Source organism: Cyanistes caeruleus, chromosome 5 (genome assembly GCF_971803275.1).
Source record: "Cyanistes caeruleus chromosome 5, bCyaCae1.hap1.1, whole genome shotgun sequence".
Taxonomy (NCBI): Eukaryota; Metazoa; Chordata; class Aves; order Passeriformes; family Paridae; genus Cyanistes; species Cyanistes caeruleus.
In genome coordinates, this window is record NC_141705.1 from 11,744,168 (window position 1) to 11,770,680 (window position 26,513).

The window sequence follows — 26,513 nt, forward strand, 5'->3', positions numbered from 1 at the left end:
TTGTTGTCTGGATGAGCCTCATGCTGTTGGCAAAGAGAGATGAGAGCCACCTAATGCTTTGGGGGCTTAAATACCTCTTAACTAACACTGTGATAGTATGGCTGCAGGATCAGCCCAAGGATCTGACTCAAAACATACTGAAGCTGCTGTGGCTTTTCACAGGCTTTGGGCTCAGTGACACCATATGGAGAACCCCTGCTCTCACAGCTCTGTGAGTGCAGCAGAGAGCTCAGGACGATGAAACTACACTGTAGGGAGCCTTCTGCTTCAGGGAAGTGATGAGGACTCAGGTCTCGTTTCTCTCTGCTGAATTGATTGCCTGTGCAAGGAGATTGATGCAGAAATCAATTCACTCATGCCAGCTGGTTTCCCTCTATCTGCACGGCTAGTAAGTTGATTGGGATATTAGTTTCCTTCAGCTGATGTGTCTTCCATATGTAACATGCTGACCCTAGTGATGCTGAACACGCAGCAGCTAGAAAGATTAAATTAACCAATCCACAGAAAGGAAGGTAGAGGACTAAGAGACAGTAAGAAGACAAAGAAAGGCAAAAAACCAACAGCCCTCAGCTCATGCTAAGAGGCATGTTTCTTCTAGATAAATGAAATAAGATAGAATTTTAGGGAAAATAAAATGAAGAGGAAGAACAGTTAGAAAGAACAGTGTGGTATTCAATAATAAAATATAATACTTGGGTTATTACTTGTTTCTGTTCACTTTTCTCCATTTTGTAGGCTCTTGCACCTCTTTCTTTCCATTACTGTTAACATTCCATTCATTACCTGTGAGACAAATTAAAGCCAAGGATTCTTCCATAATGGAAGAAATTTAAGTCAATGAAATGGTGCTGCTTCATTCTAGCTGAGAAATACAATCACAGCCTGGGTTCCCAGGGAGTCTATAGATAGAACACTATAATTGAATGTTTTTACTGATGCCCTTCAAAACAATATTTAAAATGGAAAAAGAGCACTAGAAACCTCTATTTTAAAATCATGAACTATTTGTAAATAAAAATGAGCAAGATTTTCAAAATTCACCTTCAGCACTTCTTAAAATCTAAGAAACTTGATCATGCCTGCTTAATAAACATTTTAAGCAACTTAAGAGAAAAGGATTGATTTCCATTTCAAAAGAATCACAAATTTTTACTGAACAAAAACCTAGCTTAACTATGCCATGCAAACTTGGAACAAACAAGCAGAATTTCTTGTATGTATCAAAACAACTTTATTATACAGCACGCCAGAAGATCAGCTGTTTTAAAGTCAAATGCTGAGACATCAAAGGCATATTTTCATACATGGAAAGGGTGAGACACTTGAATACTCTCAGGTAAACTTCAACAAACTGAAAATGAGACTCACTTATTGATAAGAACATACACAGTATTAATTACATACCAAAAGAATAATGGCTTGAATTTAAAATTAATCCTGACTTAGATGAGGATGCCCATTTAATGAACATTAATTCAACTTCAGATAACCAAGGAAAACATTTGGGATACTTTGTACTTTTTTGCATATGACAGCACAATCCTCCACACATCTAAAAGGATCCTTTAATAAATTCTATAGAAACAAAAAGACATCTAAAACTGCTTTTGCCATGCATCTTTCTTTCCAGAAACAACATTCACTCAAGAGAAATAACACTCTTTAAAGTACCCAAATTGCTGAGAAACTTACAATAGAAAAAAACCCCATAATTTGTAAATTGTGTTGACAGATCTACTTGTTACTTCATATAATTTTTCTGAATTTAAATACTATTTAAATCCATATAGAATTAATAAATGGATTTAAAATTCTGAAATGTAGAGACAAATCTACAATCACTTAGAGAACATACCCCAAAATTTGAACTCATTTATTTATCCATTTATGGAAAGGATAATAGAAATCCAGTACTAGTGAGTACATAAGCTCACCTTCCCTCTCATTTCATGTTTACAAATAAGTTGCTTCTTGCACCTGAGAAGCTTTTACAGTTACCCCTGAGCCACAAATTGCTGTTGGCCAGAAAAGCTGTGGTTAAGGATCACAAATTTTCATCTGAGTCTGATGCTCTTCCCCAAACATCCACAGGTCTAGCCTAGTACAGACATTCTCATGTTCTTCTTAGAAGTCATTCCCATAAGACAGTATCAATTTCATGTTAGATAAAAGCACTCTAAATCTGTTCATCTTCTTTCAGTCCATGAACCGCAGTGACTACACAGCAAGCGCACTTGCATCAGAGAAATAAACTATGCCAGAAACCACGACTTTACATGTTTCTGCTTCTGACTCCCATATTTTCAGGGCTCTGATAAAGCGACAGCTTGGATATAAGAGATTCAAAGTTGCCTCTTGTGACAGCTTCAAACTCATTTGCTGTCTCTGCTTTCCTCAGGTTGTGTTTGTTTTCAAAAGAAGCTTCATTCATTTCAATTCCTGCAATAAGTAACAGCTTGTAAATATTTAATTTCATTTAAAGGAAAAAGAATACATTGCTTATCAACTGCAAAAAGTAATAATGAGGCATACTTGGCAAAGTCCCACCTCAGAATGACATCACCCACGTATGAGAATGACATGCACTAATATCTGAACTTAATCCAGACAATAAAATCCAGGGAAATAGACATTTCAGAAGCTGTGTTTTGTTCACAGTACCTCTTTTATATATTAAATCTAAAACTGAATAGATTATGCTTATTTTTCAATTACACCTGCATGAGCAACCAAGTAATTTCAAATTCTTATTAGATGGCATGTGCATGTCTCAGAACTGGAACTGGAATTTTGAGTATTTCATTTCTATTTATGATTATTTAAACTCACATGGAAGCTTAACACAGAAGCAGTGTATTTCATAGTATGTCCCCAGTCCAAACCCTGGGTAAGTTTAAGGGATCTCTTCACAGCTTTTGTTTTGAGGCATTAGATGAATACTGCTCCTGGGCCAGTTTCAACTATGATGATGCATTTTGGGGACACTTTGTTTTTTAAACATCTGCTATTGCTATGCTCTAGAGCTACAGGTCCTGCCATGAACACAAGATTTCCTTAAGCAATGCCATGCAGTCTGTCCAATTCTACACACAACATGTGACCAAGTGTGAACATCTATTTTCACTGGAAACTGGCAACTCCCAAACTGATGACTTGTCAGTGTCATAACTAACCATGTCTTTCAAGATCTTCTTTTTCAGATGGAATGGGGAAGGTGATGCTATTCAAGCCCTCAGGGGTGAGAAAGGTGATTTAATACTGAGAAGGAAATGAAGGGAGAATAACAAAGGAGACACACTGAGACAAAGGAAGGAGGAATGAGACATACCAAGAAAAGCAGACAGGCGAGTAACAGAAACAAAGGACAGCTGCAGATCTTGCCTAAAGGGGAGCAAAGTTTCTGACTGACTTCAGTTAGTGACTGTCACAACCAGGTTCATTTAATAAATACAAGCCTATTTAGTGGCTACAGAAAATAAAAAGCTTGCCTATTTTGTGCAAACCATCCACATACAACAGATAGTGGATCAAAGACTATGAACTCTTTATAATATTCCCTAGCACGGAGTCTACACCTAAATATGAATTTCAATGCTCTCATCTCAATGGGCTCAACTTCTGAGGTACCGACCCCTGTGAAACATCACACTGGGCTGAGTTCTGCTCCCTCAGGGAAGCCTTGATGTACTCCACAAAGTACAGCAATGCAATAACCAGACTTGCTGGCAGTTTCTGCAAACAAGATAAAAATTACATCCTTCTGTAGCTTTACATTCCCATCTTAAGGAACAGTCTCTTCACAGTCCTGAAAATTAGAGCCAAGATATAATTCCTCACAATAGATGGACATTGATTCAAACAGGAAGTGGAGGCACTCCTTTTCATGCATCTCCAGAGTTCATAAAGCATCTCTTGCCTCAGAAACACACAAAAACATCATGAACATTCCTGTGTGCCTGCAGACTGATCAAACTAAACCAGTTACACCCACTGATGAAGAAACTCGTCTTTCATTCAATTCTTATGTTGTAGCAGTTCATGTCAGTTTAAGAAGTGCCTCTCTGCAGTTAATGAAACCACAAAAAAAATATTTTATATTGATAATTTGCCAGCTAACAACCCAGTTCTCACATGGATTATACATGGTGGTCTGATATTAGTCATCTCCCTCCCAAGGGTTTTTAAATCAAGAAATGGAACACAGGGCACAAGGTGCTTATATAATAAATTTTAAAAATTCTCTCTTAGGGTTTTCCAGGGGCAATGAGATTATTAAAAGGTTCAAAGCCTTCTAAATGAAGCCCACTTTATAAAAAAACATCTAGTTTAAAGCAGTTGGAAGAGGAGGAAGAAAGGAAGGAAGGAAAAGAAGATCTTATTAGTAGCCCCCAGTGCTCTACCCAATAGCCCTTGAGAGATGCTGCAGGAAGATGAACATATGTATTTCATTTTGAATGGAAAGTATGTTCACTGAAGCTATATCCTACCATATTTTAAGCAAAGGTGCCTGATTCAGCCTCTGTGCAGGGCATGTGTTCCTTCTGCATCTTACTTCACAGATGCTAACAGGAACCAACAACTTAATCAGTGAATCAGAAGGCAGGGTTCACAGAGCTACAAAAAATGCTTTTCAGCTGACATGCAACACATTTTTTTGCTTCTCTTCTTTACAGTGGTTTTAGATAGTGTTAAATAATAGTATCTGTGACCCCAGAGAAATTTAGTACATTGGTAGTGGGCTGCTTGCTCCAAAAATATGGACACTTTTTCTCTATCCACACATCCTCTTCCCTCCTGCATGTGCTCAGCAGCGCCTTGGTGGATGTCACATACAAGAGAAGAAACTCTGGATTCTTTCAGGTTTGTTTTTCCTATCAGGCTGGTAAACCACAAAAAGAAGAGGATCAGATCTCAGCTGACTCTGCCAGTATTGGCATCCAGGGAGAAAGAAAAGCTCAGAACCACTAATAGTAACAACTTCCCAATTTTCTACCCCAAGCACCAGTACAGTCAAGGCCAACCAGAGTGTTCACTGTCATTCCTCTGTAATCTGTCACTGGTGTTCAGGACACAGCTCTCACTCTGAAGCCACCCTACTCCCAGCATAAATGTTTTGCATAGTTTCAGTTCAGCTTGTACTTCTCACTCAGGGCAAAGAACATGTTTCAAGATGGCTCTCAAGGCAGCTGAGACCTTTCCACATATTTGACATTTTGTGGTTGGGTAACAGGCTGGGAAACACAGGAAACCACTGATTAAAAGCCAAACAAATTAGCAAAATAAGAAATGGCCTTTTACATCAAAAGCTGCAACTTTGATGAAGTCCTACTGCCTATGATGAGGCATCTCTGCTTGGGAAAAGAAAGCTTTTTCTATGCTCTAACCTCATTAAATAATAGAGTACTGAAGATTCCAAAGCCCTATACACAGCAATTAAATTAGTGCAGGATACAAGACTAAAATGAGAGAGGCCAGAAGGAATAAAGTTCACTTAGCACGTGTGCAGAGCAGTGTATGGCAGCCACATGAACCCTTACTACTCTTAACAGGGCCCCACAAAGTGCTCAGAAAGAGCACTGAGGGATTCCTCCTAAAATCAGCTGGGAACTTAGAGACAGAAGTTTACTGCTACCAACCTCCCATGGTGTAGGATATTGGGATTTCTTTAGTTAAGAATCATCAAGATTAGAGACTGCAAGTACAAGAACACAAATGTATAGCAGATCCTAATAATCTGATTTTGGCTTCCTTTTCCACTGGGAAAATCGCTGCAGGTTGAGGTGATATGGGCACAAGACCATTAGTCTTTCTATAACATCCAACTACTCCAGCAGTCCAATGTGCTCCAGCATCACCAGCCAGGTCTGTGGGAATCTCCAGGCATTTGATGCCACAAACCTCCCCAGAATTCACCTCATGAGTTCTGCACCTAGCTGATTGTTGGAGCACTACAAGACATCTATTTGGATCCCCACTGACTGGTGGTGGTAATTGAAGTAAAGATCTTTGCACCAAGAAAGTAATTCACTAATCCACTTGTTCCTGGCACATAATGCTTTTGTTTGGTTTATTTCTGGTTTTTTATCTCATCCATGGAGTCCTTCAAAATCCATGCATAAAACAGAGCTGCCCATACTGAAGGGGCTCACGAGTTCCCTCGGGGTTATACTCTTATCTCTACCTATGTTAACACTGGTGCCTCCTTAGGCTGAACACCCAAAACAACTGCTGGGAGCATAAAACAAGAGCTGAGAGAAGAGTATTCTGCTCTCCATAAATGGCAAGATTTAACGAGTGCTGCTGCAGATTTAGATGTGTTAGACTTCACAAACAGTTCCAATCCTCTGAAAAGACCAAGTTACAAGGTATCTTTCTGCTAGCAAACACAGGAAAAATATCTTATTGTATCCCTTGAGAATTTTATGGCAACCTACTACCCCAGATGTAACTGTGTTTTCAATGAAGAAACAACTATTTCTTCAGAATCAGTCACATTTACCACTGTGAAACAGTGCTGAAAGCTCAAAGAGTGATTCCAACATACTCCTCTCACTCTTCAGCTCCATCCCCTTGGGCATCTGTCTTGCAGTGACAATTGCTGGTGGAGGAAAGCATGGGAATGCATTAATCATAAACAGGCTCTTCACCACCTAAGAAAAGCGACATTTCACCACCATAGCTCAGTTAGGGAGGCCAAGCTGCACATGGGTAAAATTTACAGGTGGAACAACTTGGTCCTCAATCATCATCATCATTATTTATTGGTATTACCCAGTACCTAAATGCTACCAGTTCTGAGCAGAACCCCAGTACACATCCTGCTCATACACATGCAGGGGAAAGACTTCTCTTTCCCTGGGCACTTTCAGTCCAGGGGCCAGACCAGAGACAGTTACTGTGATAAAAAAAAGTGTTTGCACAAGAGTACAACTTGGCATCTGCTAAAACTTAACACACTGGCCAGTAAACATGGGCCTACGGCTCCCCAGGAGTAAGGACACATCACAGGGGCTGGTGCTCCCAAATACGCTGCTGCAACATTCATGCAGCTTTACTATGCCTCCAGTGACAAAGAAACAAAGTTCATAAAATGAATGGGGAAAAAAAACATTAAATACATCTATTTCATCAACTAGAACAAACTTTTGACAATGTAACTGTACAGAAACCCCTAAAACCAGCTTTTTTTTGCTAATGACCAAATTATTGAAGTGTCTTTATGACTTCCCTTAAAAAATACATATATTTACTGTTCTGTGATTTTCTTTTTAGGAAAACAGATAATCACGATAGCAATTAGAAGGATGCCAGAAATTAACAATATTCTCTGTGTGCAAGTACATTTCTAAAAAAGCGCCTGTCAGATACACAATAGAGAGGTACTATTATATACCTAATTACTATAGGTAATTAGGTAATTATATACCTAATACTATAGGTATTAGGTATCTAGGTACTGTCCTATCCAGATGGTGCAATTAAAGAGCTAGCAAAAGTAAGGTATAAAAGAAAACTTATAAGGTCAAAATAAATGTTATTCAGAGAAATAATTATTAGTCCATGAGAGCAGAAAAAGTACAAACAATGAGAAAGAAACACAGTTGTTCCCTTAAACTGCTAAACAAAAGCAGAAAAATTCATATTAAACACAGCTTAATAAGTTTAAGTGATACTGGTTTTAGTCACATAATCTTAAGACTGTTCAGTGATCTTGAAGTGCCAGAGCCTAGGCATTTAAATTAAGCTGGACTATACATTAAAAGGAGTCCTGATCAAAACAAACATCAGAACAAGCAGACAAGTTTGCACAACCTGTGAGAGGCTTTTCTTCTCTAATTCCTGGGCTCTACTGCCAAAGAAGTCACAGATGCAATTTTATATAGTCCTGCCTATTTCAGGTGTTATGGTGATAACCATTACTTTGATATCAATGTGAAAACTAGTTTTTAGGCAAAAGTCATCCTAAGAGATAGAGAAGTACTATTATTCTCACCTTGCAGGTAGGAAACTGCAAAATCACCTATGTAAGGCAAGTGGTATTTCCAAAGATACTGGTGAGGTAACTGGCAAAAGTTCTTTGGCCCTACTATTCAGCTTCATTTTAATCCAACAGCTGTTCATTTGGAACCTCATGCTCTGTCTCTGGCCAAGCCTTAAATTTCCCCCAGGCATCAACTGCACCTCAACTCTTGCTTAGAGCTCGCAGGCGTGATGACGGGGCTGTGCAAAGCATCACCAGCTCTGCCAAGGGCTCTCAGTCCTGCAGGACAGCAGCACCTCAGCATCTCTCCTCTTTCCACAACAGCCTCATCCAGACATCCAGTAGGATTCATAAGCCCAGCACTTCTCTATTCATCGCACTAAAGACAGCAAATCCAGCGGATGCTCCCAGCTTTCTCAAGCATGTCTGTTAAGATTGTCAGGGATCAATCCAGAGACAATCCTCATCTCCTTCCTACTGCAGAAGTCCAAGCTGAGACTGAATCATAGAAGCACAAAATGGTTTGGTTTGGAAGGAACCATAAAGTTCATCTAGTTCCATCCCCTCTGCTATAGGCAGGAAACCTTCCACTAGACCAGGTATCTCAAAGTCCCATCCAGCCAGGCCTTGGACAGCTCGAGGGATGGGGTTCCCACTGCTTCTCCAGGCAACTTTTTCCAGTGTCTCACCACCCTTGCAGTGGAGAATTTTCTCCTTCCTAAAGAAGTAAAGCGTAGTAAAGGATCCCATCCATTATTTCCTTAAAAGTGGTTTTGTCCTTGGTGATTTGTTAGAGTTTTAAATTAGTATTACTGGGACAGGGGGTTAGGGATGGGAATATTTGGTAAGGAATGTGAGACTTTGAGAATAAAAATGCTGATGATGTTGCAGGTTATCAGGTTCCATTCTGAGCTACAGCAAGAAGTCATATGCTGCAGAATACTTCCAACCTATACTTTCTGATTTTGCATAAATGAAGTTGAGCTTTCAGAACATAGAAGGATCCCATTTGATTGTACTGCAGAATCTCTCTCCTTTAGGTGAACAACCTTTGGTTGTAACTGACACAACCATAAAATATTATATTTGGATAGGCAAAGGACTTGGTATAAAAGCTTCTGTAATCTGGGCAGTTTCACATTTTAAATTCATAAGGTGGTCTATACCTTACAGAGCTTCCCATTTTAGCAGAACAATTACTGTTTTTATGAAAAGCTCATCAATTTCCTCTTCCATTCTCTCAAAAAGTATCTACTACTCTATTGAATTTTAATAAAGTCAAAAGGGATGTCCTCAACTCTTTCTCCAAATATCTATATGAGTAGATTTCTAAGCCCATCAAACTTGGGAAGAATGCATTATGTTCCCACTGTGATATGTGAACTGCTACCCCCAGCCTGAACACATCCCTTAGGATCGCTTCATTTATCAAGCACGTGTAATACATCAGCAGTATCAGAGGGAGGAAGGATTCCAATCAATGTACACTCAAGAGTGTACATTGCTAAATTTCCCTCCTAGATTTAAACTGAGCTTGTCCCAGCGTCGGCACATTAGTGTTGCTATAATAGCTCATTCCTAAGCAAGCCAGGTAATGCCAGTCAAACCTGCAAACCAGGTAAAACCAGGTATGGCTGCAGGTGTGGAGGGTTCATGGAGGAGAACTTTGAAGCATGTCTGAAATACACATTTACTAATTAAATGTATGTATCAATTTTAAGTGTCTACTTAGGGGATGAGAAGAGGTGATATCTCTCTTTCCTTTAGCAGCTGGAAATTGCTGAAATTTGGATAGAGCTCAGCAGGCAGCAATATGACTTACAGCCAGATGTAAGCCTGGTAGAGAGGGAAAACGGCAGCTGGTAGAAGCAAATAGATGAAATAAGCCAGAAAGTTCATACCGTTAAAAAAGAAAAAGGAAAAAGAAATTTTAAACTCCTGCATTACTTCAATCAGATTAAAATCATTCTGCTTTCCATGTGGGATTCTGCTGTTCCATTCAAATATGATTATTGGTTTCTGTTTGTTTTTATAATCACACTATCATCTCAAGGAATTTTAAGAAAACTCTCCCTATGGGAAATCTACTTTTCACTTTGAAATATATCTGCCATTTATCAAAGGTCTGAGCTGTCAGGATTTTTGACCTCATGCTCCCTTTAGTTTCATAAAACGTAGTCTGACTACTCTGCAGAAACACCATCCAAACCTTACCACAAAGGGACTTTAGCCCATGTTTGCATAGATAACTACATTTACCATTATAGGTACTGCTACAGTAATGTCGAAGTCAATGCTTTTTATATTTTTTCTCATAATTGATGGCAAACTTAACAAAACAGAAAAACAATTAAATAAAATTTCTGCTAGAAGAACACATGTAGTGATCACTAGCTTCATCATATATACATCATATATCATATTCAATCATATACAGTGAAACTGTATCAAAAAGAGAAAGTTTCTAAATGAAACAAAGTATCTGTATATCAAATATAAACAAGTCTGGATCAGCTGAAGTTTTTGCATAGCAATATCTGCAGACATGCAATAAATCTTCCTTTCTGGTAAGTCACTGCTTTTTAGGACAAAAAAAAAAAAAAAAGTGTATATTTATATTTATTTTCCATAACAAGTTTTTTTCTGGGGGATCATGACATCAAGTTACTGGACAAATAATGCATGGACTTAATATTTTGCCAACAAACAAAAAAAAGAAATACTGGCACCATGAAAGCGCAGACTTGGAAGTAGCTCGCCAAAGTCCTGCTCACACTACTTTAGCAGTCTGCACACAGCATGAAGAGCAGCCCCTGAATCAAAATCAACTGTGAATACAAATCTCAATCTCCCCCTATTTCTGCTTTGGCTTTGATTTTTCTTTTTTTTTTAAATTGGCTAGTATGAATGCAGAATGGGAATTCTTCAAAGGGTCAAAAAGAATATAGTTTTACAAACAAAGTTGTTTATCTAGCACCAAAAAAAAAGTTACCGGGATGACTCAGGTTTCTCCAAAGGAAAAGTAGGATTTTTAAAAGCTGTCATGAATTGACTATTTTTTCCCCAAATCAGAAAGGCTTGCATATTTTTAATAAATCTGGACACATGCATATGTAGCTTAACACACTAAGGACTATTATTTTGGCATGTTACCTGTATATATTCCAATTCTCAGTGTTATTTATCAGTTACATGGATGGCAATTACTTGCCCTTCCCACAGTAAATGGTGCGTTGCACCACCCACCTGCCATGTCTTCAGTTTATGATATTTTAAGACTGGCAGGAAAATTAGTTCCACTTGCATGAGCCTTTGTTTGAAAGTAAGACCACACAACAGCTTTCTGTGGGCAGAGGGGACAGAGAGCAGAAATACTAATTGCAGGAATTCACCAACCAGATACATTCTTGCTGTGACAAGCACTGACCTGCATCACCAGTGATGGTTTTGACTATACATCCCGCTGCAAAGAAAGGTTGGGGTCACGCTTCTTGTTCATAGGATTTGTAAATAATTATCAGACAATGAAATAAAGTAACAAGGACACAAAGCAGGAAGCAAATTGCCTATCTCCTGGTACAGCTCTCTCTTGACAAAGCAAGGAATTGTACCCTGATCTTCCCAGTGATTCAAGCCCACTTTAGAATCCATACAACCACATCCTCTGCTTTGCCATCAAAGCCACCATTTCTCTAACTCCCTAAACTAATAGCATTACAAGAGGATAATAAGTAAACATCAGACTTCTACAGCACAGAAAAGAGAGAAGAGAGAGGATAAATTTAATTTATAGCCTCCCTAGTTTCTTTCAAGACATTTCATGCAACCAAAAATCTTATGCTCCTACTATTGCAGCACAAGACGATTTACACGAAGCAAATTATTTTTTTAAAACTCCATGTGCACATCAACCTAGCCTCTGCCCCTCTCACACTTATTTGCCCTTGATCTACACCTGTGAGTATTCCATGACAGCACTTTCAATGAACTATTCATGCAGGTGAACATCCCTGAGAGATGCGACTGCCCCTCTGCTTTTATAGTTGTCTCTTCATCATGGAGCTCAAAGGAATAATCCTTTTGCATATTTCTTCTTCATTTATTTTACTAGGTAAGGTGTTTAAGAGAATATGTGATCATCTGGAGCTCATCACTGTCAAATTTTCAGCCCAGCAGCTGTAAAGGGTAAAGAAACTAGTTTAGCTCCTTGGTTTACAAAGTGCTGAGTACCTCCAATGAGGTGCCAAATGTGTGTGGTGACACTTTCAGATTACTGAGTGCCTCCTGAGGCTTGCAGGGCCTGATCCAAAACCCCACTGTAGGAATGACAGCCCTCCCCTTGGCTGCAATGCGCCCGGGACAAAACAGAGCTCCAAGACTCAAACCTGTGCTGCCAAGACAAGGAAAAACTTGCCATAGATTTAAGAACACAGAATAAGGTGGCAGGTTCAAGAAGCACTGGATCATAGTGTTCCTACCTCCAAACAACACAGAGTAATATAAATAAATACATACACATATACTTAAACAAATAGACATTCAAGACTACTTTAAATATGTTTGGGATCAGGTGCTTATTTTCAATTGTTTGAATATAACATACAAACATGCAGAAACATTCTCTGCAATCCCCTTGAGCCCATTCTGTTTTCTTTGAGCTTAGTGTATTTCTTCCACTTCTTAAAAAAAAAACAAAGTTAAAAAGAAAAAGATTCTATGAACTTTCTTTACAAATATTTTTTCTCTGGAAGCCTTTGTTAAAATCAGCTCTTCTTCTGGAAGCATGCAATAAAACAAAGCTGACTAACAAGAAGAGAAGCTGAAAAAAATGCTGACAATCCTACTGTAAAACATCCAGTACAAAGACTGGCTGCTTTCATTTGGGTTAAGGCAGCAAAGTCTTTCATTAAGAGGTCACTCGTTCAAATAGAGTCTTGCTTGACAGTAATCACCTGATGGCAGGCAGAGTAAGCATCATACTTTGTAAGGAACTCTGCAGAAGTATTTTTTATTGAATGTACAAATAATGTACAGAACGTCTGCAGGCATTAATGATGAGCACGTCATTCTGCAATACTGAATTAGTAGATAGCAACTAAGCAAACAAAAAAAGAGCTAAGTTGCAGCAAAGACTGTAACCACTTTCATTTCTTCTGACAGTTGCCATTTATCTTTGCTTTTGAAGAGACTACGGGGTAGTATTCTAGTAAGTGAGCTGTAGCATACTGTGAAAAAATAATAACATTTTAGCAATACAAGCCCTCACTGCAGCATCTGTTATTAAATCTTTGCAGAGAGGCGAGGCAAGACCACTAGTCATAACTGTGGATTAGCAAGGTTCTACTATATTCATTTTAGAATGCAGAATGCTTTGCATGAAAGCTGTTACTTGCCTTCTATGTCAGAAAATGAACTTATACCAACTTTTTAATACTAAATTCTTCAAGGAAGCTGTCCTAACAGCCTGCAAGCACTGTCCACACAAAACAGCAGCAGTCTAATAGCAGAGAAATGGAGGGAGAACAGAATCAGAATAGCTGATGCTGCTGATTTGCAACACTTTCTTTACACAGAAAATGACCATTCTTACACTTCCTTCCTGAACAAATCAAAAACTGCCTTTGAAAGTGTCAAGCTTTATGATGCTGACTTCAACTCTGACACCTGATTATACAAGAGTATTAACGTAAGCGCTCAGCATGCTCCAGGGAATCACTGCATCCTCATCAGGGAAGCCTTAGCAGCTCCACATCCTGGCTGACTCCCTAGCAAAACAGGCAAAAACCCAGGACTTCAGGTCCTAGAGAAAGGATGATAATTCACATACTTGTGAGAAGTATACCACACACACTGAACTAAGCCAAGTTTAAGTAAACTTTATACTAATTTCACAAAGTTCAAGCAGAGACAGTAGTAGTTAAAACACTCAGGAGTTTTCCAGAAACACTAAAATCCTCTAGGAGAAAGTTCATCTTAAGCTTTCATAACGATATTTTCCTGACTATGAAGTTACACAGACAGAGCAAGGTGCCATGTAATATTTACCTATGCCGGCCACTGTTATGATATAATGTTTCAGTGAAGAATAAATTAGAGCAGCAAATCCTTGAAACCACCCGTTCAAATACTCATCCATTCAATACATAAAGAAGTGAAGACAAGTTGAAATTGAAAATTAGTTTTAAAAATACTAGTGGCACCCACCGTGAGAGTTGCTGTCTAAAACAGATAAACAATAAAGGCAAGACACATTGCTTTAACCATGAAAAGTTGTGAACAGTGATGCTCTAACGCAGTATCACTCGCCCCAGCGCAAGATTTTTATCCACTGATGTGGCTGCAAAAGCCCCCTAGGAGAGCTGCTGCTATTCCGGATCTTTGCGGGACGTCCCTACGCTCCTGCGGCGCCGTCTCGCTCTCTCACCCCTGCTGCTCACATCACCTCAAGCCCAGAGCTACGTTTTATTTCATTTTCGGTTTTTTTCGGGCTTTTCCTTCCCCGGCGCTTGAGGAGGTAGAGAGCGGCGCGGGGGAGATTACACGGGGATGACTGAATCGCGGTGAATCGATTAAGCCTCGACAATTTAATCTGGGACTTCATGCGGACTGGAGGAAATAATCCTCGCACCGCAGCTCGCCCGCGCCTCTCCTTTACCCGGATACCCTGGCACAGACCCGGGGCTGACCGCACAGAGACACCGCCTCGCCGGTCCGGACCTAAGCCACCCTCCTCCTCCTCCTCCTCCTCGCAGCGCGGCGCACACCGCGCACCCGGCGCCTCTGCAAGATGCGCGCTCGCAAACTTTCCAAACTTCTGGGGAAGTGGCGAGGGGTACGCGGGATCGGCCCGACCACGGCGGCGCTTCGCCTCCCGGCGGCACCTCACGGTCCGCAGCACCCCGAGCGCTGCCCGCGGGGACTCCCGCGCCCCGGGCCGGCTAGCGGGAGGCGGGAGCACGGAGGCCGGCGGAGCGCAGGTTGCTCCCCGCAAGTTGGAAGAGCAAAGCGACGGCAAGGGCAAGGGACCCCGTATCCCACCCGCACCGCCCCTCGCACTCACGCTGCTGTTCTCGCCCGTCCAGTGCACCATCGCCTGGTTGTGAGACGCGTCCCCTTTCAGCACGAAGGAGGTGCTGATGAGGGAGACCTGCTCCCGGCCGGCCGCCAAGGATGCTCTCCTGGAGCGGCTGCTCCCCGCCGCCGCCCCGCCGCCGCGCCGCGGCTCGGGCGGGCTGCGCGCCCCGCGGGTCAGGGCTACAGGGCGCGGGCGGCCGCAGGGCTCCGCGCAGCGCGGCGCGGCGGCGGCGCCCAGCAGCGCCGGCAGCAGAAGCAGCAGCAGCAGCAGCGGCGGCGGCGGCAGCCGGGCAGCCCCGCGCGGAGCGGCAGCGGCGGACACGCGTGGCCCGCCGTGCGCCATGGTGGCTCTCCGGCGTGGTAGTGACAGGCGGGGAGGTGGCGGGGAGGGAGGGAGACACCGCGGCGGAGGGCGGGGGCGGGGGAGGGCTGTAACCGGAGCGGGGCTCAGCGGCAGCGCCGTGCGCGGGGCTGCGCGCCCAGCCGGGGCGGCGCCGCCATCTGCTGGTCCGCGCCGAAACGCCGGGCGGGCTCCGGCACTCACGGACACGGACACGGACACGGACACGGACACGGACACGGACACGGACACGGACACTCGCGCCCCGCGGGAGCCGCGGCGGGGACGGCTCTCTCGGCGGCGGCGGAGCCCCGCCGCTTGTGAACTTTCACGCAGAGCTCCAGGGAGAGGCTTTCCGAGAGCGCCCGAGCAAGATTCAAGCAGCATCTCGGGGCGGGTGCGCCACAGCCCGAGGGGCGCTGGGGCCGAGCACCCACCGCTGCCTCTTGGGACGCGAGGCATGGCCTTGGTTCGGCCGGCCCAGGAGGAAGCGGACAGAAGTGGTCCGTGGTCAGAAGCTGAGAGCGGAGGAGCAAGTGAAGCCGGGGCAAAAATACGATTCCTGTCGTTAAGACAAGCGCTTCCATGGGGAAGAGGACCCTGTCCGTTCTTCTGCCCCTCAGCTCTAGGAGGTACCAGGCTCGTCACCTGCATTAGAGCCAACTGCTGATCCGTTGTTGCCCGCTGTGGGGACGTGTGCCTTGTAATTTGGGATTGATCCATGGCAGCCCCAAGAAATGCTCTCCAGGAGTGATCTCAGCCAGAAGGGATGATGACTGGACCTGTGCAGGGTGGTATCACTCAACTGACAGGTGAAGCGGTGGAAGAAGATTCAGCCAGCACAGTGTGGGTGCTCTTCCTGCTTCACTGCAGCGTGCTGTGTAACTGTGAATAAACTGAGACTTTTGAAGCAGTTAGCCTCACATGCTGTGAAGGGGGCACAGGTTAGAAACAGAATCACTGAGGTTGGTACAGATCTCTGGAGAAGTCCTGGTTCAGCCTGCTGTTCAGTCCAGGGCCAACTTTGAAGCTGCATCTAACTTCACGGTAAGATAAGGATACTCAGGCCTAAATGTAAGAAAACAAGTTTGAAAGACCATTGAGGAAAGTAACGACTTCAGGTATAGGCACCCAACAGAAGAGATCTGGACTGTGTAAACCCAAGGTGAGTAAAGTTAATAAACCAGCTTTAGATGTAATCTGCCTTTACCCTAATGGCCTAGAAAATTAGGATTACAGAGGCTTTTCTGGGAAGATTAATAGAAAAAATAGTATCCACTGGTTTAACTGTACCATTTACAGGCCTGTGATGACTACCACAGTGACCTAAAGTGACCTGGATATACCAAATTTGTGTAAAAATTATTTTCAGCCCGCCATATGACTACCTATTAGCTGTACACCTTCAGTGCTAGAAGACCTATGGTAACCTGCCCTGTTATTACTGTAATAGCTCAAACTAGAAGGCAGTTTCAAATTCAGGATGACTCTCCATTTCAAAAGAAATGCAGAATAAAAATTAAAATAGTATTTTTTAAAAATCACATGTACTTTTTCTGCAGCTCCCATCAAAATCCTCTTTCAGAGTTCCAAGCACAGCCCCACAATCTCAGAACAACCTCTGTGCAGCCTTCCAGAACCCTTGTTCCTCCAGCACAGCGTCTGAACTAAAAGAAGATATTGCCCTTTATCTAGGAGTCTCCAGATGCCAGTTATGGAGATTCTGTTCCAAACACCCTGACAACAGGAGCTCAGGCAGGCAGCACCACATGACCTAGCTCACCAGTAGCTACCTCTGGGCCATGCATTAAATTCATTTGTGAAGTACATCTTGTGTAAAGAGCAAGTTAAGTTTTGGATTCAGATCTTGATTGTGGAGACAATATCAAAAGCTCAGAAGTCCCAGGAGAAGCTATAGGGAGCTGTCTAAGGAAGGTGAAACAGGAGCATGAGACAAGACTGACTTAGCGTCCATTCAGTTTTCTCACAGTGTCTTATCCCTCTGAAACAATACCCTTGTAAAGCAAAATCCACCTGGGTTTAACTGAGCAGAAAGTTAATTTTCCAGACAAAGCCCTCTTGACTCTGTAAACTGGTCTGTCTCATCAACAGCTGTGGTCCAACGCTTGTTTGAATCACTGCTGTTAGGGCATGTTCTTTAGGGACACAGAAGTTGGGCAGTGATTCAACAGTTCACAGAAGACACACAAGCAGAAGGTGATTCCTGTTGGAATAACAGTTTCATACTGAGTCACCTTCCATCTTTTGCACCTCTGCACAAAGAGGAACAAGAGAAAAAACACAATGCCTAATTGTTAAGAAAACACTGACCAACTACAACTGTATCAACCAACATGAAGGGGTCATTTGCCCATTATTAGGAATACAATAATTTTCTTACATCATGGCCTATCTCCTGTGTAACTGTGGCAATTACCCACAGTTTGTAGCATAACCTAAAAGTATTCAGAAGAGATGGGAGGGCCCAAGTCCCTACATGTTAAAACTGGCATGTGAAATCTAATACTTCATCTGAATAAAGGCAACTGGACTTTGTCATCCTCATCCATTTTGCATTTACCTCTGTGTTTCACAGGTTGGGCTCCCATGAGCAGCAGCAAAGCGATGGTAACATCCACATTCCTAAGAGTTAAGTTCTCTGTATCTGTCAGTTACTGACACTTCCCACAATGACATAATGAGACTTAAAAAGGAAAAGAAAACCAAGCAGTTGTTGCAGAACTAATGAAGCCTGGTTTCCTCCAGCCTTGCACCTTATGGTCAGCTGCAAGGTCTGCTCGAGTCTTTCCCCACTGTCAGAATATCCTTTCCATGATTTTCACAGGAACCTAGCAAACCCACTAATAAGCTTTCCTTGTCTGACCAATCACAAAATTTGCCATTTACTTTTATGATCACCCCCCAGTTTGTCCACTTAGCTGAAATTGTCTTAAGGGTTCAGAAGACTCTGACCAAGGTGGATGGACAGATCCACAGGCCAATGAATCAGTCACTGACAAGGACTAATCAAGCTTTTTATTCTTAGGCAAGTTAATTAAATATTTCACCTAAAGAATGCTAGAGCTGAGAGAAATTAATGTAATTCTTATGTATGAATTGTAAGTCTTGAGAACATGGGGATGAATCGGTCAACCTACAACTGTACTTGTCACTAGTAGAATCCCTTAGTAACAAGCTTTTAAGAGGTCAGGGATTTAATGGGACCCAAAGTAACTTCTCAATTTTCCCTTCTTTAGAGATTATCATAACCAAGAGAGATGTGTGGGCAGCACTATGAAAATTTTTGCACCACCTCTTGTGTCTGCCACTTAGTGAAAGGCTTTTGCCTGGCTTCTTCAATGGCTTTTGAAGCTGGTTTTCCATCAACCAGATTAATACATACTTACTGAATACTGCAATCTAATAAATAATACATATTTAATATATCAGTAATTCACAAAAATAAAATGTATCTCTAGACGAGGGATGTCTATGTAGTCTATACAGTCTATATATTACCTCTATGGCATTATTTCACTGTGGTGCATACTTAATGACAATAGAGTTTCAAAATACAAATATCAGACTGGATGAGAATGCTAAAGTTTGCAAAACTGGAGAAGAAGCTTCATTATATAAATCCCATTAATGCATTCAAAGTCCTGTAGCTAAGTCACATAAGAGATAAAATGATGTCTTTATTTTGTCCAAAGTCAGGTAACTGACCCACAGGTCAGAGCCCAATTGTCTTAAAAAAAGAGAAACAAAGGTTGATCCAGCTTCCATCCACTTTTGGTTATGCAAAGGACAATCAAAACAACATACTTCTAGTCCAAAGCATGACCAGAATTTTTAATTACTTCTTATTCTGTTGTGACTATTCTAGGTGAAATGCAAACACAAGAGAACAGAAGTGCTACTGATTTTTATGGGTTTGTTAGCATCAAGGTTGCTACTAAAGGAAGGAAGGTAATTGACAGACTAGAAAATATAATTTTGTCTAGAAAGCACAAGCAAGCTAAGCAATATAAGAGACCAACTCTGATAAGAGAGGAGTTCTCCAGTTTCAAATCTTGTTTAACTGGAACTTCTTAAGAGCTGCCAAAAGGATGGTTTAGAATTAGTTTAAGGATTCCTAAAACAAAGAGGCTTCCCCAAATGTCTGTAATCTTTTATGTCTCTTATAAACTCTGGCTCAGCAAATACTCAGGGGCAGACAAAAAGATAAATAACTGAGTATCACAAACCTTTAAGCTCCTCTAGTCCTAGAACAGAAATAGAAAAGGCTTGAAAATCCAAGGCAAGTTTCGTCCAGTTAATGGCAAAATTATTAGTGCTATACTAATAACATTTACTCACATTTTTACTGACTGTCAGATTAGATTAAAAGGCTTCAGTTAACCCATTTTATTTTTACCACATTCATTTCTGATGAAATGCGGGAAATATTACAGAAAGCTTCAAATTCTGCTCAGGTAGAAACCAAGATGAAATGTTAATACTCCTTTTGCTTGCAAATACAAATATTGATAACAATTTCTTTACATGGTTCACCCTCATAGCTGCCTTAGGTTGATAAATAAGATGACTGCAGATGCACAATATGGTGGAAAATCACAGAATTACCCATTTAAGCATGCTCCTCGTATATTGTTCGCCTCTTTTAGAGGTTGGTTTAAATTAATGTAGCAAGGTGCATTTAGTATACCTTATTCTATTCATTAGAGACAAAACAATTCCCAGTTACATTGTGTTTATGTTTACCACATCACTAAGAGCACAGGGACCTGCAGGTTTTATGACAAAATGCTCATGCATGAAAGCAACTTAATCTCACACAGTTATCAAAATGCCCAATGCCAAAACACCTTATGAGTCACTCTGACCATGTTGTTAGATAACAAATTAATAAGTAGAAAAGCTTTACTTCTTCATTATTCAATTAACAAAACCCAAATGCTTTCTTCTCTGTTAAATTAAAATTATTATATATAATGCCATACTCTTATGCCAAACAGCAGAACTTTTATTTAGCTAAGCCTCTGAGGTCTCAAAATAATTTTATTTGTATACTGCAACTACCAAAAAAAACCACAAAAAAAACACAATAAAACAAACAAACAATAAAGAAAACAAAAAACCCACAAGCTTTCTACAGTCAACAAATCTAGGTGTCCTAACACTTTTCTCAGTAGCTGCTCCATTTGTCAGAATAAAAAATGAAGCAGGTGTCAGGTTGTTTTATTCTCATTAATTCATTGATACATTGCTGTCAGTACCCAGCCCAGATGCCCACAGAAGAAAGCCTAATTAATAGGTAGCATTTCTTGTCACAAAGAAAAAAAAAAAACTCTGCTTCTGTGGGAAGTTGTGAAGTCAAAAAAAGTGAGCAACTGCCTTTGTTCTCTGAAGAACTGACTAAGCTACAAAGTACATGTTCAATTATCCTGTTCAAATTTGAACAATATAAAAGAGTGGATTTCAGTATAGTGTATTATCTCTGATTATTACAGAAAGCTCTCTCCAGGTATGGGTATACTAGCTGACATGCACTTATGAGAAAAAATTTGTATGTGACTGAAGGAAAAACTAAATAGCTTCCAAGTTTACCAGTATTAAGTTAGTAAACAGCATGTACACAGAAAAAACTGACACAACCACGCCTTGGCCAGTAGCCTGTAAACAGGCATTCACTGATTCAATGAAAGTAATTGAGCAGCTCAGCACTTTTACTAGTGAGTAGGTAAATGCACATTATAATCTTGTTTAGTTCCAGCTCATAAAATAAAATAGAAAGTAAGTTGTAAAATCACTGTCACTGAGAAAACAGGCTGACAATTAATACAAGCTGTCTTGATCTCCTTAGGTTTTATCTTCCAACAATCAAAAGAAATAAAAAACAACTAACCTGTATGTACACATTGTTATGCCACAAAGCCTGAAACAGTGGTTTAGTCTAAAACAGAAAATACAAGGTGAAGTGTGATGCTGTAGTGGTTATTGTAAAATCATCTGTCTTCAACCGTCATAATTTCTCATCGACAATTAACAGGCAGAGTACTGAAAACATGAGAATTGGATTCATTGTCTACACCTTAAGAGCTCACAAGAGAACAAAACATTTTTTGTTTATGTCGCCAGCAAGACTGTGAGAACTTGTTTTTCCCATAATAGCTTTGCTGTCATGTGTCTTCTGCCCTAAAATGTCATGGAGTTTATTTGGCAAAATATGGAAAGCTGAGAAATATTTGGGTATTTAGCTAAACACAGTGTGATGTGAAGGATGTAATCCTCAGGTTTAGATTCAGTTTCATATTTGTCTATTAAGTTCCTTTTCTTTTAAATATAATGTTAATGTCCTACCAACCACTTAAATTCTGATCTAATCTTAACAGCACTTTTATCAGTGTCATTTTATTAAACACTTTGCTAATACAGTTGCATTTCTGAGAAGAATAAAAATAAATATAAATATAAATATAAATAAATATCAAAGTATATATAAATAAAAGTATATATATATATAAAAAGCTTACCTAAAAGCAAACCCAAATCAGTCTTAGACTTTTGCAAAGTACCCAGAGCTCTAGCTGTAAGATCTGGAGACTACATAAAGGCACCATTTTTCTAGGAGATGTTCCCATCTGGTAGATGTTTAATGGGAAGTCAGTATGACATGTTTACAGCTACCTCAATCCCCTTGAACTCTTCATGGAAAGAGCTTAGCAAGGAATGCAGATGTGAGTAGGCTCCAATTTATGGTTAATGGGTTTTGACCATAGAGCAAATCCACTCTATTGCAAGCTTGCAAGCTTAAGTGGGTAGGACTGTGGGACTCCCTGAGTTTTCCAGGGAGTGTGCTAAATTTTGTCTCATGGCTGAGGTCTGCAGATACAGAGCTAGCTGGTTCAAAGCCAAACCAAGAAAAATGAGAGGGTTTTCTGTAGAAGACATATTCAGCTAAAACATCATAGAAAGCCACACTTTTTTTAAGCTGTGAAATAGATTTGCTTAAAGCGACAACCTTCAGGACTGTCTTCTTTAAATAATTAACAGAACTGTACCTGTATTTTTTTCAGGTAGAACCTTTTTTCTTCTGAGCTTATTCCTTTTTATGTCCCCTTGTTTGCTTGCTACAAAAATTTGCGTGGTCTCAGTGAATAGATAGAGATAAGTCTTTCCCCAAAAAAGGAAGTTACTGAAATAACGTAGCACTGTGAAAAATGTGTATTATCAGATGCCAGGGAACCTGACTGCCACACATTTTGGAGAAGATCGTTTTCAAAAAAAAAAAACCCATATGAGTAATAGTGAAAATTAAAGAAATAGGAACATAATAGACAACTGGTGCCAATTCCTCTCCTACAAACTATTGTTTTTGAAAAGCAAAACAGCTGAAGGCAGATGTTTTATGTAAGTAAAAGCCTGGAGGGCTTTAGAATCACGAGCTGGAGAAATACAAAGCACTTCACACTTTCCGAGGCACCCCTTATTGATTCCATTTCTCCACTTAAGCATTCACTTCCTTTAAGTCACTCTTGCTCTGCATTTGAGCCAGTAAAACAACAAAAAACCTTGCCATGTTTTTAGCATCTAAAAAATCTTATTTTATGCACCAAGCCAGGTTACTTATATCAAGACACTATAGTACTTTTCTCAAAGAAAAGGTATTTTTTGTCATTGTCCTATGAACACAGGATGACCCAACTACCTTGGGAAAAACTAAACCAGTGCATAAATACCACACTATTTTGAACAGCCCTGTATAAATCCCATCGTTGGTACCCCATATAAACACAAAGGACGAAAAGTAAAGTATTTTTCTATCTTTTTAGTTTTCTATGTGATATTTTCCCTCCAGTCCCAAACATTTGTGGCCTATTGTGAAGTTTCCATTTACCCAGAATCTTGAGTTTGAATGTCTAAAAAATGCAGGTAGACATTTTTGATACTCTTAGTTCCTAATTTCTAGGAAGATCAATGGGAGCTTTGAGCCCATATGCATTAAAAAATTAATTTGCATTTAGAAATTTGGCATTAGTGGCTGTTTCAGTTTTCTTTGGAATTATCAAAAATAGCGAAGTCTGGCAAACATCTATGTTTTTTCCATATGCTTGGTACATTGTTCACTTTGAATCTGGCAGTAAGTACCATGTGAGAGGTAAGTAACAGCAAATGTGTATCCACAGGAAACAATTCACTTGCCCAGAGAGGTTGTGCACTCTATATCCCTGGAAGTGTTCAAGACCAGGCTAAATGGGGTCTGAGTAACCTGGTGGAAGGTTCCCTGCCCATGACAGGGGGTGGAACTGGATGATCTTTAAGGTCCCTTCCAACCCAAACCATTCTGTGATTCTAATATGTAAAGCTTATAATATGTGTATAAGAGTATAGAGTTACAATATTTTTCATATAGCTCCACCTGTAAGATCAGGAGACTACATAAAAGTCTCATTGCTGGCTTTACCACGCATGACAGTCCTCATGTCTTCAAATAAAGACTGAAAACACAGAATAAATTAATCCTCTACACTCAGGATATTGGAAAACAAAGAATGAGGGATCAAGAACTTCATTTTAATTTCACATTATTTAAGGCATGCTCATGATTTTTCAACATTTCAGTTTTCCTTTCACAGTGCTGTAGCAGAAGGGTCTAGCATGATGTTCTCAACATCTCCTGCCTGACTAAACTTGCAAAAGCATTTGGTGGTTTTCACTTTACTGGACTTGAGATGATTGCTTCTGCTTTTGAAATTATACTTAGAATCACAGAATTATAGAATGGTTTGGGTTGGAAGGGATCTTAAAGATCATCTAGTTCTAACTGGATGCCATGGGCGGGGAACCTTCCACTAGATCAGATTGCTCAAGGCACCATCCAGCCTGGCCTTGGGAAGTAATTTTTAAGAAATAGGAACTTTAACTACAATTCTTTTTTTCTGGCTTTGCTTAATAATTCTGTATTCCTGAACTATAGAAGACAAAACATGAAATCTGGGGAAAATAACGTTTGAAACACCTAACAAAACAAATCTGCCTAGGACTCAGGAAAGAGTGTTTGAAATCTGAATTTGCATCACCCGAACTGTAAAAATTGACAAAGAAACAGAGAATGACTTTTACACACATTTTAGTGATAACACTACTGACATTCCCACATCTCACTCTAATTTCATATATGATTCAGAGTGTAACCAGAGAAGTAGCACATTTATCCACCAAAATACTTAAAATAAATACAATGGTTAAAAATATCCCAATCAAACAGAACGATCGTATCTCTTCTTCCAAGACAACTTGCTCAAGAAAAATACAGTAAGCCCACAGATTTGTTTCTGCTATTGTAAAGATTCAGCAGTTTTAGTCTGCTGTAATCATATAAATTCATCCATCAATAAACATAACTACTGTAAGTCTTATTCAAGAAAAGACATTAAAAATACCTGAATGGTGGAGCAAAAATAGAAGTCTGAAAAGCAAATAAACCATTCATAGCTATTTTTGTAAGACTGAAACCACCTACACCATATGTCAAAAATTACTTTTCCCCATGAATTTTGAAACTGTTTTATGTGGCAAAAATAATCACTCTTTGTGCCTACACCTCAGTGTTTATATGTTTTCCTTCTTTTTGATACAGGAATAAATCATTGTTCCTGCAATTTTCCAGCAGTAGTTCCAGCTCTTGTAGTTTCCACCTGCATAGAACTGCATGAAAGGATATAAATCTTCTGATTTGGGAAGAAAAATTAAAAAAAAACACAACAAACTTCTCATGGGGTCTTTGTTGTCAGCATAAAATATTAGTGAAGAGATTCAGTTGTAGATATCTTGATACAGAATTTTTCTCATCCCCAGTTTATTTCTATCACTTTATTTTCAAAGCATGTTAATTTTCTTGGTTTTCCACCTCAGCTGTATTAGTAGTTAACCCTAGGGATATGAGTATTACTGTGAATCAGATTACTGTGCACATTTGATTTTTTTTATTGCCTGAGTATCCTTCCTTCTCCAAAACCAGTCTAGTTCTTTGTCCAGCTGTGGAGTATTGCATATGGCTCTGGACTTGATTAGTTATTAGTTTAATCAGTCACCACAGCAGCATTTGATACAGTGCTTGTCAGTGTTAGGTTATAAATTATGGAAAATATGTGGAATACATTACTGATTTTGCAATTTAAAAAAAAAAAGAAAAAAAAAAAGGAAGATCTTTACCAAGACTCACAAATCAGGAGTGACCTTAAGTATATATTTAACTCATTTAAATTAAGTCATGCAAATGGATCCACTGATTTCACTAGGAATCTTCCTTTGCATCTCTTGAAATAAAACATTTTTATGAATTTTTAAAAAGGGTTAAAATGGTGCAAATACTGACTTCATGTCCATTGCATCCACTAAGCATTAGCATTTCAGAGAATGATTTATTTCATGGTTGTATTTCCCGTACTAATGATGCCTCAGTGTAAGCTGTCATACTGGTCATCTGGACCTTTTATTTCCAACTTACTGTACAGCCTTAATCATGCTGTGCCCCCTAAACCAGGTTGGAGACCCATTTGCAGCACAGTTAAAGGGAAAGGCCGCTTAGTAAGGTTTTCAGGTCCTAGAGGGATGACACCTTTGAGATACCTGGATCCCAGATATGCCATCAGGTCAACAGACCAGCCAAATTAAAGGATATTTCAGTGTATGGGTTATACAGAAGCTGTTAATATAGGACAGGTCATGCAATGCAACAGAAATACTGCTGCTACTTCTGGCCACCAAACACCTGCCAGAGAATAAAAGCAGCCTCTGGCCATTTGGAAATTTACCACTTCTGACATATACATCAAATTTAATAATGTCTTAACAGCTACAGCCATTCACTTATTGCTTCTCCTACTGCAAATGTTGGGGTTGAACCTTAGATAGTCTTACTGACATGCAAACCAAGCCTTCCAGGGATCATTTTCAGGTGTATGTAAGCCTTAAATAATCTCAAGTGTAAGAAAATATTCCAATAAAGATTCCATTAGAGCCATAAAGCAAATAAGACATGTTTCCTAACCCTTTTTTTTCACTAGGTTCCATTATTTCCTATTAATTAGATATCCTTTTGGTATCTCCAAA

At 40.1% G+C, this 26,513-nt stretch overlaps 1 protein-coding gene across 5 annotated transcripts in view; it reads right to left on the minus strand.

Moving 5' to 3' along the window:
- SORCS2 (sortilin related VPS10 domain containing receptor 2) overlaps positions 1–26,513 on the minus strand; it is a 568,270-nt gene that overhangs the window by 504,900 nt on the left and 36,857 nt on the right. The window contains exon 1 of one of the 5 annotated variants that reach the window (XM_086891224.1): positions 15,042–15,413. The exons of the other annotated variants lie outside the window; for them this stretch is intronic. Coding sequence (XP_086747350.1) covers positions 15,042–15,398 — 357 coding nt within the window. The 5' untranslated portion in view covers positions 15,399–15,413. Of the gene's footprint in view, positions 1–15,041; positions 15,414–26,513 lie in introns of those variants that run through there. 5 annotated transcript variants of the gene reach the window in all.